Genomic DNA, 13,986 nt, shown 5'->3' on the forward strand with positions numbered 1-13,986 from the left:
AGAAGTTTGACTTCTGCTTTCTTTCTCCACCTCTGCACTCTCCGATCCAGGTAAAGCAAACCCTCCTCTTGCATGCAATGTCCTGCCCGCGACTAAAGATTTTCTCTTTCTTTCTCTCTCTCTCTCTCTCTCTCTGTCGGAACTGTTGTTTGGAATTTAAATAGACGGCTCTCTGGAGTTCCCACTTCCCCCGAAACAGGAGTGGAAGAGCTCATTGAATTGATCTGAATGGAAAAAGCTGTGTGTTTCTCTCTCTCTCTCTCTCTCCTCCGTAGAGTTGGCAATTACCAGATAATTGGAGATGATTAAAAAAAAAAGGGTCATTCACCCACCTCCTAACCCTCGAGCATTGGAGAGTCTGATTGTCACTGAAATTATCCCAGACTTTGCTGCTGTCACTGGCTTCTTAAGCTCACTTTCTGTGCGAGGATTAATTCCCTGATGTCAACCCCAAATGCACCTGGATCCAAATCTGCTCCTCTCCTCTCTCTCTCATTTTAATTTAAAGAAACATTCGACCTTTTAAGTTTAACCATCCTGTGAGGCTGTTTCCCTCTAGCACACCCCCCCACCCCCGACCTTGCTGAAAAGCTCAGTCTTTTCTCTCCCTGCTGGGTCACTGGAGGGTGAGCCCTGCCAACCTGCGTTGCTCTGCCTCCAGTCACATCCCCTGGGCCTCCTTGACCAGTGACGGGGCCGGGGCTCTTAAAGCAGAGCTGTTTGATGGCGGCCTCCTCCAGCTGTCGGCCCTGGGTCAGCGGGTCGAGGGGCTCGAGTCCCGCTCCAGCCGCTCGAGCGCAAAATCCAGGCCGGCCCTCCCAGGGCGCGGGTGCTGCACTGTCAGGGGTGCCGTCTTTCGGGTGAGACGTTAACGCGAGCTGCCCTCCCAGGTGGGCGTCAAAGAGCTGACTGCAATATTTCGGAGAAGGGTCGGGGAGACCTCCCTGGTGCACTGGCCAATATTTATCCTTCAGCCAACATTGATAAACCAGTGGTCCTGGTGTTTTTTCCCCTCCCCATTGCTGCTTGTGGGATCTTGCTGTGCACAAATTGGCCGTCGCGTTCCCTTCGTTACGGCGGTTGTGCCGCAAAATCACTTCGCTGGCTGCTATTGGAGGCTGTGAAAGGCGCTATACAAATGCAAGCTCTTTCTTCCTTGGCAAAGCTGTCAGGAAGCATTCACTCATTGACTATTTCAAAACTATTTGTGAAGTTTGCCGGTCACCACCCCCCCGCCCCCTCCGTGTGTTTTTATTCATTCACGGGATGTGGGCTTTGCTGGCTGGGCCAGCATTTATTGCCCATCCCTAATTGCCCCTTGAGAAGGTGGTGGTGAGCCGCCTTCTTGAACCGCTGCAGTCCATGTGGTGTAGGTACACCCACAGTACTGTTAGGGAGGGAGTCCCAGGATTTTGGCCCAGCAACAGTGAAGGAACGGCCGATATATTTCCAAGTCAGGATGGTGAGTGACTTGGAGGGGAACTTGCAGGTGGTGGTGTTCCCATGTATCTGCTGCCCTCGTCCTTCTAGATGGTAGTGGTCATGGGTTTGGAAGATGCTGCCTAAGGAGCCTTGGTGAGTTGCTGCAGTGCATCTTGTAGATGGTACACACACTGCTGCTACTGTGCATCGGTGGTGGAGGGAGTGAATGTTTGTGGATGGGGTGCCAATCAAGCAGGCTGCTTTGTCCTGGACAGTGTCAAGCTACTTCAGTGATGTGGGAGCTGCACTGATCCAGGCAAGTGGAGAGTATCCCATCACACTCCTGACTTGTGCCTTGCAGATGGTGGACAGGCTTCGGGGAGTCAGGTGGTGAGTTACTTGTAGCAGGATTCCCAGCCTCTGACCTGCTCTTGTAGCCACAGTATTTATATGGCTGGTCCCAGTTCAGTTTCTGGTCAATGGTAACCCCCCAGGATTTTGATAGTGGGGGATTCAGTGATGGTAATGCCATTGAACATCAAGGGGCGATGGTTAGATTCTCTCTTGTTGGAGACGGTCATTGCCTGGCACTTGTGTGGCACGAATGTTACTTGCCACTTGTCAGCCCAAGTTTGGATATTGTCCAGGTCTTGCTGCATTTGGACATGGACTGTTTCAGTATCCGTCTCTGGCACCTTACCTCAACCAGCCTCAACCTCCACCTGCTATTGTTCTGCCCAGTTGCAGGTTGTGCCCACACATTCCCTGATTTCTGAACTGCGTCCTCTGATGTTAGTTCCTATCGTTTGGTGCTCTTAGTCCGATGATGTAAATCTGGAAATATCACAGAAAATGCTTTGTTCGAACCAGCAAGAAAAACCTACATTTCTATAGCACCTTTCACCTCCACAGGGCACCACCAAAGCACTTTACAGCCAATGAAAACACTCTGACGCGCAGTCACCCTTGTGGTTTGGAAACGCAGCAGCCAATCTGTGCACAGCAAGATCCCGCAAGGTGCAGTGTGGTAACGATCAGATATTCTGGGTTTTTTTTCTGATATTGTTTGAGGGATGAATATTGGCCCCCATATTAGAACCGGGGGATAACCACCCCCTGATTTTGTTCAAAACAGTGGCTGTGGGATCTCTCACATCCACCTGGGGGGGTGGGGGGGTGAATGAGGCCTCGGTTTAGCATCCCATCCCAAAGACGGCACCTCTGGCAGTGCAGCACTCCCTCAGTGCTGCGCTTGGGAACATTCTGGCCATAGAAACCTGAAATGACGAAGGCACTAAAAAGGGTCTTTTACATCATCCACACTGGAACGCTTTCCTTTATTACTTTTGAAAATCTTGGCGATGCGGAGAAAGGGCTGTTCGACCAAGTAGGGCATTTGGAGGTGGGGATGTCAGGCGGTGAAACCTCCAGGAATATGTCCCATCAGGTGTTGGCAACCTCGCATCGCCCACTGCGGTGCAGATGAATTCAGAATACAGGCTCCCTCCTGACACAATACAAAGTTTAAGCAACCCCTCTTGTAACCGAGTCTTGGTACAACTCCTGTGACCCAACAGCGAAACTCCAGCTGTTTCGGGATGTCGGTGGGGGAAGCCACACCCTGCACGCCCAGGAGGGGCGTACGATGCTCTTAGTCTCACTTACGCAGTAACCCACAGCTGAGGAACAAGACCAGGGGCTATCAGCTCGCAAATGTCCAACACAGTGTAACTTGCTCTCAAGTACTCTCTTCCTTGCTAAGGTCCGCATGCAGGAACTGAGTGAGTGCATTGTATGTTTCCAGGTTCAGGCTATTGGTCTCACCCATAAAAAGCAGAAAGTAAAACTCCACTGAGTTAAGAAGGGTTAAAATCAGTCAGCATAATCTACCCTGATTGCTATCTAATGACTTCTGCTCTATGTGTGTTTGTGCACGTGTGCTTCTATGCCCATGTATGTGTGGTTGGGTGCACATGTGTATAGTCATATGTGTGCATGTTTGTGCATGGTTGTCCTGCGTAGTTGTGTGTGTGTGTGTGTGTGTGCGAGTGTGTGAGTGTGTGTGTGTGAGTGTGCGTGTGTGTGAGTGTGTGTGTGAGTGTGCGTGTGTGCGTGCGAGTGTGCGTGTGTGTGTACGTGCGAGTGTGCGTGTGTGCGTGTGAGTGTGTGTGTGTGTGAGTGTGCATGTGTGCGTGTGTGAGTGTGAGTTTGTGTGTGAATGCGTCTGTGAGTGAGCATGAGTGCGTGTGTGTATGTGTGAGTAAGTGTGTTTGAGTGAGTGTGAGTTGTGAGTGAGTGTGAGTGTATATGTATGTATGTGAGAATGTGAGTGTGTTTGAATATACATGAATGTGTGTATTTATGGATGAGTGTGTATACGCGTGTGTACATGTGAGTGTCTGTGTTTGTGAATGTGGGTATGAGTATCTGTGAGTGAGTGCATACGTGCGTGTGTGTGTCTGTGTGAGTTTGTGTTTGTGTGTGTGTGAGTTTGTGTGTGTGTGAGTTTGTGTGTTTGTGTGTGTGTGAGTGAGTGCATACGTGTGTGTGTGTCTGTGTGAGTTTGTGTTTGTGTGTGTGTGAGTTTGTGTGTGTGTGAGTTTGTGTGTTTGTGTGTGTGTGAGTTTGTGTGTTTGTGTGTGTGTGAGTTTAAGTTTGTGTGTGTGTGTTTGTGTGTGTGTGAGTTTGAGTGTGTGTGTGTTTGTGTGTGTGTGAGTTTGTGTGTTTGTGTGTGTGTGAGTTTAAGTTTGTGTGTGTGTGTTTGTGTGTGTGTGAGTTTGAGTGTGTGTGTGTTTGTGTGTGTGTGAGTTTGAGTGTGTGTGTGTTTGTGTGTGTGTGAGTTTAAGTTTGTGTGTGTGTGTGTGAGTTTGTGTGTGTGTGTGTTTGTGTGTGTGTGAGTTTGAGTGTGTGTGTGTTTGTGTGTGTGTGAGTTTGAGTTTGTGTGTGTGTGTGTTTGTGTGTTTGTGTGTACACCAGGTAAGCACTAGACTCCACTGCCCTCTGTTGCCACTGTCCAGACCCCTGTATTGAGGACAGTTACTGATAAATGGCCCGTGCTCTGGATTCCAGTGGGGATTAGTGTCTTCAGGAGGGGAGTGAAGGGGGTGGGTGCCAAAAGCTGGCAAAATCACCAGGTGCTTTCTCATTCCCTCTGTCTGTGAGGTTCTCACAATGAGGTGAAAGTGAAAGTATTCTTTGTGGTTAAAGATTAACATTCAGCAGCTTTTTGTCAGTCAGTGTTCCTGCTTCTCCAGAAGGTAAGATCCATCTACACCTCTTTGCAAAAAATGTTGATTGTAGAAATTCAATTCTTTCAGTAAATCTCAGCGACAGAGTCTGAATTGAAACTCAGCACGAAGAGAGGGATGGAGTTAGGGTTAGAGATCTCTTTTTCACTTCTTCCTTATATCTCTCCTATTCCACTTTCTCTTTCCTGCTCTCTCTCTCTCTCTCCTCTCCATTGTCTGTCCATCTAGCTCTCCTCTTCACTTTCTCTGACTGCTCTCTGTCTCTCTCCATTTCCCTCTCACTCTCCCTCTCTCTCTTCCTGTTTCACATTCTACCGCTCTCTGCCTTGTTTTCGCTCATATTCTCCCCGTGTCCATCGATTTACTTCTCGTTCTCTGAGTTGCTCTCGCCTGCTGCCTGTCTCTCTCTCTCTCTCTCTCCCTCTCTCTCTGCCCCCCTCCTGCACCGCTGACTCCGCCCGATGCACAATAGGGGCTGAGTGGCCCCTTTAACCGCAGCCCTGCGGCTGAGGGGTGTCAAGGTCTGTGCTTTGTGAGCAGGGCTCAGCGGCCACGGGTTTAATGATTAAACAGTTTATCAAAGTGGTTTTGTCTGAGGCGCTACAGGATTGTGGCCGGGTGGTGGGGGGGTTGGTGGGGGGACGTGTGGGGGGCAAATGTTCTGTCAACGTGGATTGGGAGGGAGTCCCTGAAGATTATAGCCTGCGGGAGAGGGAGAGATGAAAGATGGAGGGCTGGATTTTTCAATGGGCCGAGGGATCCCAGGGTCGGGACTAAAGGTGGGGGGTGGGGTGGGGGGGTGCGCGCCCAGAGCCCAACACCAGGGGCAGCAGCTCTGAAGCCTCAGCAGCCCCAATGGGAGAGAGGAGGGTGCTGCTGAGGCAGGCTGGGGATCTGGAAGGCACCCCCCCTCCCCGCTCCCCCCTGCCCCCCCCACAACAAGGAGGCTCCTTATGCACCTTCAAAGAGGGGAGTTAAAAGTAATCACTCGGTGGGGCCTGGCCGGAAGGCCCCCTCTGATCGGAAGGGAAACCCCCTCCGGATGACTCGTTCGGGCTGTGTGGGTGCGGGCGTTCCTGCCCATGGCCCCCCTCTCTGGGAGTGGGAGCCTCTGGCTCCAACGGAACCCTGGACTGCCGAGGGGAGGCCCACCTCCATTCAGCAGCTGGCCAAGCCATCTCGTTGGCCCCTGGCGCCAGGAAAATCCAGACCAGCGAATCAGAGAAGAGAGCGAGAGAGAAAGAAGGAACAGTGGAATTAACAGGGTGGTGAATATCTATGATGCACCATGCAGAGGTTTAGCAGAGGAAAGGCATAATACAGATGAACCCATGAATGCAGTACCCCTTTAAGAAGTTAGTACCCCTTTAATAAGACAGTGCCCCTTTAAGAAGACAATGACCTTTAATAAGACAGTGCCCCTTTAAGAAGACAGTGACCCTTTAATAAGACAGTGCCCCTTTAAGAAAACAGTGACCCTTTAATAAGACAGTGCCCCTTTAGGAAGACAGTGACCCTTTAAGAAGCCAGTGCCCCTTTAAAAAGACAGCGTCCCTTTAAGAAGACAGTGACCCTTTAATAAGACAGTGTCCCTTTAATAAGACCGTACCCCTTTAAGAAGACAGTAACCCTTTAATAAGACAGACCCTTTAAGAAGCCAGTGCCCCTTTACGAAGCCAGTGCCCATTTAAGAAGACAGTGACCCTTTAAGAAGCCAGTGCCCCTTTAATAAGACAGTGCCCCTTTAATAAGACAGTGTTCCTTTAATAAGACAGTGCCCTTTTAAGAAGATAGTGACCCTTTAATAAGACAGAGCCTTTAATAAGACAGTGCCCCTTTAGGAAGACAGTGCCCCTTTAAGAAGACAGTGATCCTTTAAGAAGCCAGTGCCCCTTTAATAAGCTAATGGCCCTTTAATAAATCAGTGCCCCTTTAAGAAGACAGTGCCCCTTTAAGAAGACAGTGCCCTGTGACATTGGGGCTTGACATTTGCTAGCCAATAGTCAAAAATATGTCAACAGCCCAACATTCAGCCATCAGCTGAGGCACATTTCTGGGAAATGACGTGGTGTGTAGACTTTGTACAATTTGTCAACAATGTTCATATATCTCAACATCTTAAGTCAACGATGATTGATCTCAAATTGCGCTGTTTGGGTTTGCTGGCAAGGTAAGGCTGCAACATGTTTGGAAAACCAAACCGACTGGTTGGATCCGAAACATCGAATAGCGCCCAACAGCACTTTGCATTTATGTAGTGCCTTCACCGCGGACGTTGTGGGACCCAGGAGAGCTGGAGCAGGTTGCAGAGAGGAGGAGGGAGGGAGGCGAGGCGAGGCAATGGTGGGATTTGAACACAGGGATGAGAATCTGAAAAATCAAAACGTCACCGGACCAGGAGCCACAGCACAGAGGGGCAGAAACAAAGTGGGGGTACAGAATTTTTTTCCCAGTCGTTAGCCAGTGATAATGGCATAGCAGGAGGCAATTCAGCCCATCGAGTCCATACTAGCCCCCCTGTAGAGCAATCCAGTGAGTCCCACCCTTAACAGGTTTTCAGGTGAAATGGTAAATACTTTTGGGTCAAAATTGTTTTTTTTTATATATTCGTTGACGGGACGTGGGCGTCGCTGGCTGGGCCAGCATTTGTTGCCCATCCCTAATTGCCTCTCGTTGAGAGGGCATTTAAGAGTCAATCACATGGCTGTGGGGTCTGGAGTCACCTGTAGGCCAGACCGGGTAAGGACGGCAGATTTCCCTCCCTAAAGGGGCATGAGTGAACCAGATGGGGTTTTTACGACAACCGGCGATGGTTCCATGGTCATCATCAGACTTTTAATTCCAGATTTTTATTGAATTCAAATTTCACTATCTGCCCGTGGTGGGGTTCGAACCCAGGTCCAAGGAGCATCGCCCTGAGTCTCTGGAATACTGTAGCCCGGTAACAACGAATTTGTTTTCAAAATCTACCCATTTCATGTTGTTACTAATCTGATCTCCCCAGGGAAGCGCGATGCAGGCATTTTTTTTTTATATTTCGGGATCAGTTCGTTCTGAGTGATAAGGGAAAAATGTAAGGAATTAAAATAAAACGAGGTGAGCTATGACAGCCCTGATGGCATGGTAAGGCTTTACAAAATCTGTTCAGATCGTCACGAAATGCTTGAGCGAGCAAATTTCTTCCTGTCCTGTGGGAAGGTCATCTCAAGTCTTTTATGCTTAGTCACATGGCGAGGGGGGAGAAAAATACTTTATCAAACCCACATCCATCAGGTTCCCTACCCAGCACCACGGGAACAGGAGGAGGCTGTTCAGCCCACTCGGGCCCCTTCTGCCATTCAACTGAATCATAGCCAATCTGCATCTTAACTCCAATTTACCCACCCCGTTTCTGTTAGCCCTGAATAACCCCCACCAAAATCAAATCTCCATTTTGACATTTTTCAATTGACCTCCGCCCGCACACCGACCCCCCACCCCACCCCAGCCCCAGCAGCTTTTTTAGGGGAGAGAGTTCCAGATTATCACTAGCCTTTGTGTGAAGAAGTGCTTCCTGACATCACCCCTGAACGGCCTGGCTCGAATTTTAAGGTCCTGGGCTTCCCCCAGCTAGAGGAAATAGTTTCTCTCTAGCTATCCTATCAAATCCTTTGACCTTCCAAACCCATGACCTCTACCACCTAGAAGGACGAGGGCAGCAGACACAGGGGGAACACCGCCCCCTGCAAGTTCCCCTCCGAGCCACTCACCATCCTGACTTGGAAATATATCGGCTGTTCCTTCACTGTCGCTGGGTCAAAATCCTGGAACGCCTTCCCTAATGTTATCATTCTCTGCTCAGTCACTGGAGCCAGTCTTCCCTTAACATAGGCTTATTCACAAAGCCTCAAGAACCCAGGCACAGACTCCTTTTCCCTTTCCCCACACGGGTGGAAACCGGCTCTTATATATACTTAAGAATAATGCCCTAATGTTACCCAGTTTAGTAACATCTGTTCTCACTCACACTGAGGACATGCATTTCATTGTGAGAGGATTGCGATATTGACACTTAACAGCGCTGCGGGTGTAACCTACACCACAGGGACTGCAGCGGTTCAAGAAGGCGGCTCACCACCACCCTCTCAAGGGGCAATTAGGGGTGGGCAATAAATGCTGGGCCCAGCCAGCGACGCCCACACCCCTTGAACAAATTTTTTAAAAAGTCATGGAAAATATTTCAGTGAGATCACCATTTATCTCTTTATACTCCAGGCAGTAAAACTTAATGGGCGGAATTCTATGGCCCCTCTCGCCGGTGGGATTTTCCCGCTCGCGCCGAAATCAAGGGACTTTTGAACAGCGTTTTACATCCCCCTCCCCTGCCCCGGTGGGGGCAGTAAAATTCCGCCCTGTAAGCGGAGCATTTAATGAGGGAATGTGCTCACTTCCTTGCGAGGTCCCTGTGGGTTGGGGTCATCAGGTTGCTCTGCAAGGCGTCCAAGGGCAGGGCTAACGTTTCATTGAAATAGCACCATGGGATCTTTTACACCCACCCAAGAGGGCAGGCAGAACGTCAGTTTAATGCCTCATCTTAAAGATGGCACCTCCGACAGTCCAGGCATGAGAACGGTTTTGTGCTCAAAGTCTCTGGAGTGGGATTTGAACCCGACGAACTTCCCGATGGAGAAGAGAAGGTGCTACCAACTGAGCCAAGCTGGGCACGAAACATGGAGGTGAAAGGCCCGGGGGTGGGGGGAAGGTGATCGCCTTGATCCCATCCCGAGTTCGGTGGAAAATATCTCCCTTTACTGTTCCTCCCCTGGTCCTCCCTGAACCATGCATGCCAGTCACATCCCAGCGCTCCCCCATTGTGGGCATTCCCCTAGCCGCTGAGTGTCGGTGGGATATTCACCCATGCGGTGATCCAATCCCGCCTTCACCAGGAACGTGTACTTTCCACCTTCCATCGCCAGCCTTTCCCCCTCATTAGCCACAACTTCTAAACTCTCATCCTTCCTTTTTCAAATCCCTCGCCGCCCAACCACCACCTCCCCCCCATCTCTGTGACATCCTCCAGCCCCACGACCCTCTGAGGTCTCTGCGCTCCTTCAATTCTGGCCCCTTGCACATCCCCGATTTTAATCGCTCCATCACTGGCGGCCATCTCTTTAGCTGCCTGGGGCCTAAACCCCTCCCCCTCTCTCTCCTCCTTTAAGACGCTCCTTAGGGCCTACCTCCTGACCCAAGCTTTTGTTCATCTGTCCTAATGTCTCCTTTTTAGTGGTTCAGCGTCAAATTTTATCTGATAATGGTTTCAAGAAGCTCCCCGGGACTTGTTACAGCTTTAAAGGTGCTATATAAATGCAAGTTGTTGTTGTTGTTGTTGGCGGGCATTCACTGCTACCTCACGGCAATGACCGTTCTCTTTGATTATGGACATCGGCAGGTTGGCCCAGCCATGAAGAGTGGCGAGGGCAAGCCGCTAAATCTGGGACACGTTCCATTAGGGAACGGCAAACATCTTCTCCTCTTCCATAAACCCTGGATGAGGGCTGGTCCGGTAGAGGCGGATAAAATTGTGAAAGGTTTCAACCGGGTTGAGAATGCTACAACTCAGATAGCCAGATGGTGGAGGATAGGACTCGTGCTGAATCTGTTTACACATCGCTTATGTTTGCGGAGACGCGTATGCACCTCCTATCTAAGGCCCAGCTCGGAGTACTCTTGCCTCCGCCTGGATCTGGGTACAAGTCCTGCTCCAGAGCTTGAGCACAGGATTCAAGGCTGTAATGCTCCCGATGCAGCAGTGAGGGAGTGCTGCATTGTCGGAGGTGCTGCCTTTTAGGTGAGGTGTTAAATCACGTCCGCCTGCTCGGGTGGTCGTAAGAGGTTCCGCGGCCACCATTTCGGAGGAGAGCAGAGGAGCTCTTCCCAACCTTGGCCCAATATTTATCCCTCAATCAACAGCACTGCGGGTGCACCTACACCACATGGACTGCAGCGCTTCAAGAAGGCGGCTCACCACCACCTTCTCAAGGGCAATAAATGCTGGCCCAGCCAGCGACGCTCACACCCCACGAACGAGAAAAAAATTCAACCTCACAACAAAAGCAGATTGTCCGACGGGAGCTTGCTGTGCGCAAATTGGCTGCTGAGTTTCCTACATAACAACGGTGACTACACTTCCAAAAAATACTTCATTGGCTGTAAAGACGTCTGGTGGTCATGAAGAGCGCTATATAAATGCAAATTTTCCTTTTCTGACAAGCACAGTTTCAGTCTGCTCCTCAATATAGGAGCGTAGGCGAGTCCCCAATTAATACCCACCAGCCAAACACAATGAAGCACCCAATTATTATATGATTAACAGAGTACGGCCAATACATCAGCATGCAGCAGATGGGCTGAATGGCCTGTTTCTGTGCTGTAAATTCTGTGTAATTGTTATTGCTGGAAAGGGAGACATGTTGCCGAAGTTTTTCATCTTGCACTCATCAGGACAAATACAAGAATGCCAAATTTCAAACGATCACAACAATTTATGCTTGAGGAGAAAAGGGTTCTGATTCAACGCTGATTGGCTGAGGCATTGCCATGGAGAAATCAACAGGGAACTATAGGCTCCCGGGAATTCAAAAAAGGCGCAGGGCTTGGACATATTCCTTTAGTTTGCAGGGGACAGGTCCCTCCGTATGAATGCATGTCACTTCTAGCAAGCATAAATGAGCCACATTATGAGCTCAACTGATTATCTTGAATTGGTGGTTAGTGTAGCTATTAGCGCACTCGGGATTGTTCAGCAGGTGCTCCCCAATCGCGGGTTCACATTATAACTGTTCCTCCAGACGTGCACTTGCTGCTCAATGGCTGCTCCTCGCAGTCACCTCTCCCAGGATTCCCTTCCTCCCACCATCCCCCAACTTACGCCACCCACGGCTGGTGTTGCGAAACCCGCGACCTAATCGCTTTCCCTGTCCGCCAAGTTTCGCCTGTTTAACCCTGTGTTGCGGATGGGACATTGCTCAGCAAGAGGTTTCACCCCGGAGTTTGGTCAGGGCTTGCCGGGGCAGAGGCGTGGTGACTGTCTAACAGCCTGTTGTCCGCACAGCCTTGGATAACTCAAGCTCATTGCAGTTTCGTGGAAGTCTAACCCACGTTGGTGGCAATTTGGGATCACAGACTGTGTGAATTCTCTCACACAGCAGTGAGTCCAGACACACCATACATCCTATATTGGTTTGGGTAACAGGCTATATCCTCTTCCAGCCCAAGAAAAGCCCAGTTCAGTTCCTTAGCTAAGGAATTCAAACCAGGCAGGTGTTTTGGTACCACCTTGCTGTTACTTTCAGGCCCTATTTCAGCCATATTACCCACTCTGTAAATTTCAGCTCATCTCAAACTCTGCTGTCCATATCTTAATGTTAATATCTTGTTAATTACCTTGTTAATATTTGTTAATGTCATTGTTAAGGTTAGGAGAAACAGGTGATGGGTATTAATTGTCTCTGCACACATAAAATTAGGGGTTAGCTGGGACACTGGGGTGAATGGGAGGAGAGTTTTTCACCTGCATGCGGGTCAGAAAAACCTCCCTCTCTCCCAGAGACTGTGACCTTTCCCTCCCTCCACGTAATACAGAGGGAGTAGCACACCATAGATCCAGACACAATGACTTGCATATATATAGCACCTTTAATGTTTCAAAACACCCAAGGGTGCTTCACAAGAGACAAAACCACAGAGATATATTGGGACAGTTGAACAAAAGTCTGCTCAAAGAGGTTGGTTTTAAGGAGTATCTTAACAGAAATGAGAGAGAGGCAGAAAGGTTTAGGGAGGGAGCTCCAGAGCTTAGGGCCCAGACAGATAAAACACCAATGGTGGAGCAATTAAAATTGGGGACGCACAAGAGGCCAGGATTGGAGGAGCCCAGATATCTTGGAGAGTTGTGAGGCTGGAGGAGTTAGAGATAGGGGGCGGGTAGATTCCTAGAGAGATTTGAACAGGTGGGTGAGAATTTTAAAATGGTGGACTGGGAATCAGTGGAGGTCAGGAAGCACAGTGGGGTAATGGGACTCAGTGTGAGTTAGGTGTTCTTAGGATTCAAGCCAGTTGGTGAGGCCAGAACCAGGACACGGAGTTTTTCTTTATTGAGAGACTTGTCCAGTCTCACAGCTCTCCTCCCACTCAACCCAGTGTCCCAGCTATACCCTAATTTTATGTGCTCAAAGGCAATTAATACTCATCACCTGTTTCGCCTAATCTTAACAATGACATTAACAAATGTTAGCAATGTAATGAACAAGATATTAACACTGGGATATGGACAGCAGACTTTTGAGATGAGCTGAGGTTTACAGAGTGTGTAATATGGCAGGCCACTGAGCATTGCAATCTCTGAGCCTGAAGGGGAGAACAGGTCATTGTGAAAAGAAAAAGCAGGTTAATGAATGGTTCTTTCTTTCTTTGTGCAGGGGGTGCCCACGTGGCAATCTGATGCCAATCTTGAAGAGTAGCTTGACCAGGCTGAGCCCCTCCAAACTGTATGGGGGGCCAGTAAAACTGCACAAGGAAATAATATTGGGCAGCAGCATGGCTGCTGGATCCAACCCTTTCGATGAAGACATGTGCGCTGAGATGAACCCCTTGGCAGGGGACTCAAGCCCGGAGAAGAACCCTTTCAACGAAGAGGAGGAGGAAGAGAAGGAGACAGCAGAGACTCTCAACAGAAGTCCGCGATCAGAGGAGGCCACCTCACCAAAGAGGAATGGCAGTGACAAATCTGGGACATTGACGTTGACGCTGAAGAAGGTGTTGGGGAAGAGCAAGGGTAAAAGAAGACTCTCCATCGAGGAGAAAAGCGAAGAGAAGAAGTCACTCTTCAGACTCCCGTCGCCCCTGTCGGACCAGGACTTGCCTTGGAAGACCCAGGAGAAGAGGAAAGGACACAGGCAGTCGGGGGAGTTCGCCTCACCAGTGAAGCTCGGCAATGGGCCAGATAAGGAGGGCCCCGTGGAGGTGGAGTTGAGAAAGAAGGTGCCCTTCCTTAAACGGAACAAGGCTAAAACAGAGCCGTCGCCAGAGAAACCGGTACCGGGGGGCAAGTCGGAGAAGCAGGCGGAGACAGTGCCCAAAGTCAAGGAGCCCCTGTCAGGTATGACTCCCCCTCATAGACACACGCGGCCTGGATCATGTTCACAGCCTTAGTGGGGGTATGACACAGATTGTGGGGAGGGTGTATAGACAGAGTAAATGCGAGTAGGCTCTTTCCACTTAGATTAGGAGAGATAAACACGAGAGGACATGGCTTTAGGGTGAAAGGGGAAAGGTTTAG

At 49.7% G+C, this 13,986-nt stretch overlaps 1 protein-coding gene across 1 annotated transcript in view; it reads left to right on the top strand.

The window, feature by feature from the left end:
• The window catches only part of LOC144671495 (exocyst complex component 3-like protein 2), a 46,866-nt gene continuing 32,880 nt past the window's right edge, over positions 1–13,986 (top strand). Inside the window, exons 1-2 of the mRNA XM_078533449.1 lie at positions 1–50; positions 13,127–13,806. Coding sequence (XP_078389575.1) covers positions 13,149–13,806 — 658 coding nt within the window. The 5' untranslated portion in view covers positions 1–50; positions 13,127–13,148. The remainder of the gene's footprint in view (positions 51–13,126; positions 13,807–13,986) is intronic.

The sequence above is a fragment of the Cetorhinus maximus genome, chromosome 32 (assembly GCF_964194155.1).
Source record: "Cetorhinus maximus chromosome 32, sCetMax3.hap1.1, whole genome shotgun sequence".
NCBI lineage: Eukaryota > Metazoa > Chordata > Chondrichthyes > Lamniformes > Cetorhinidae > Cetorhinus > Cetorhinus maximus.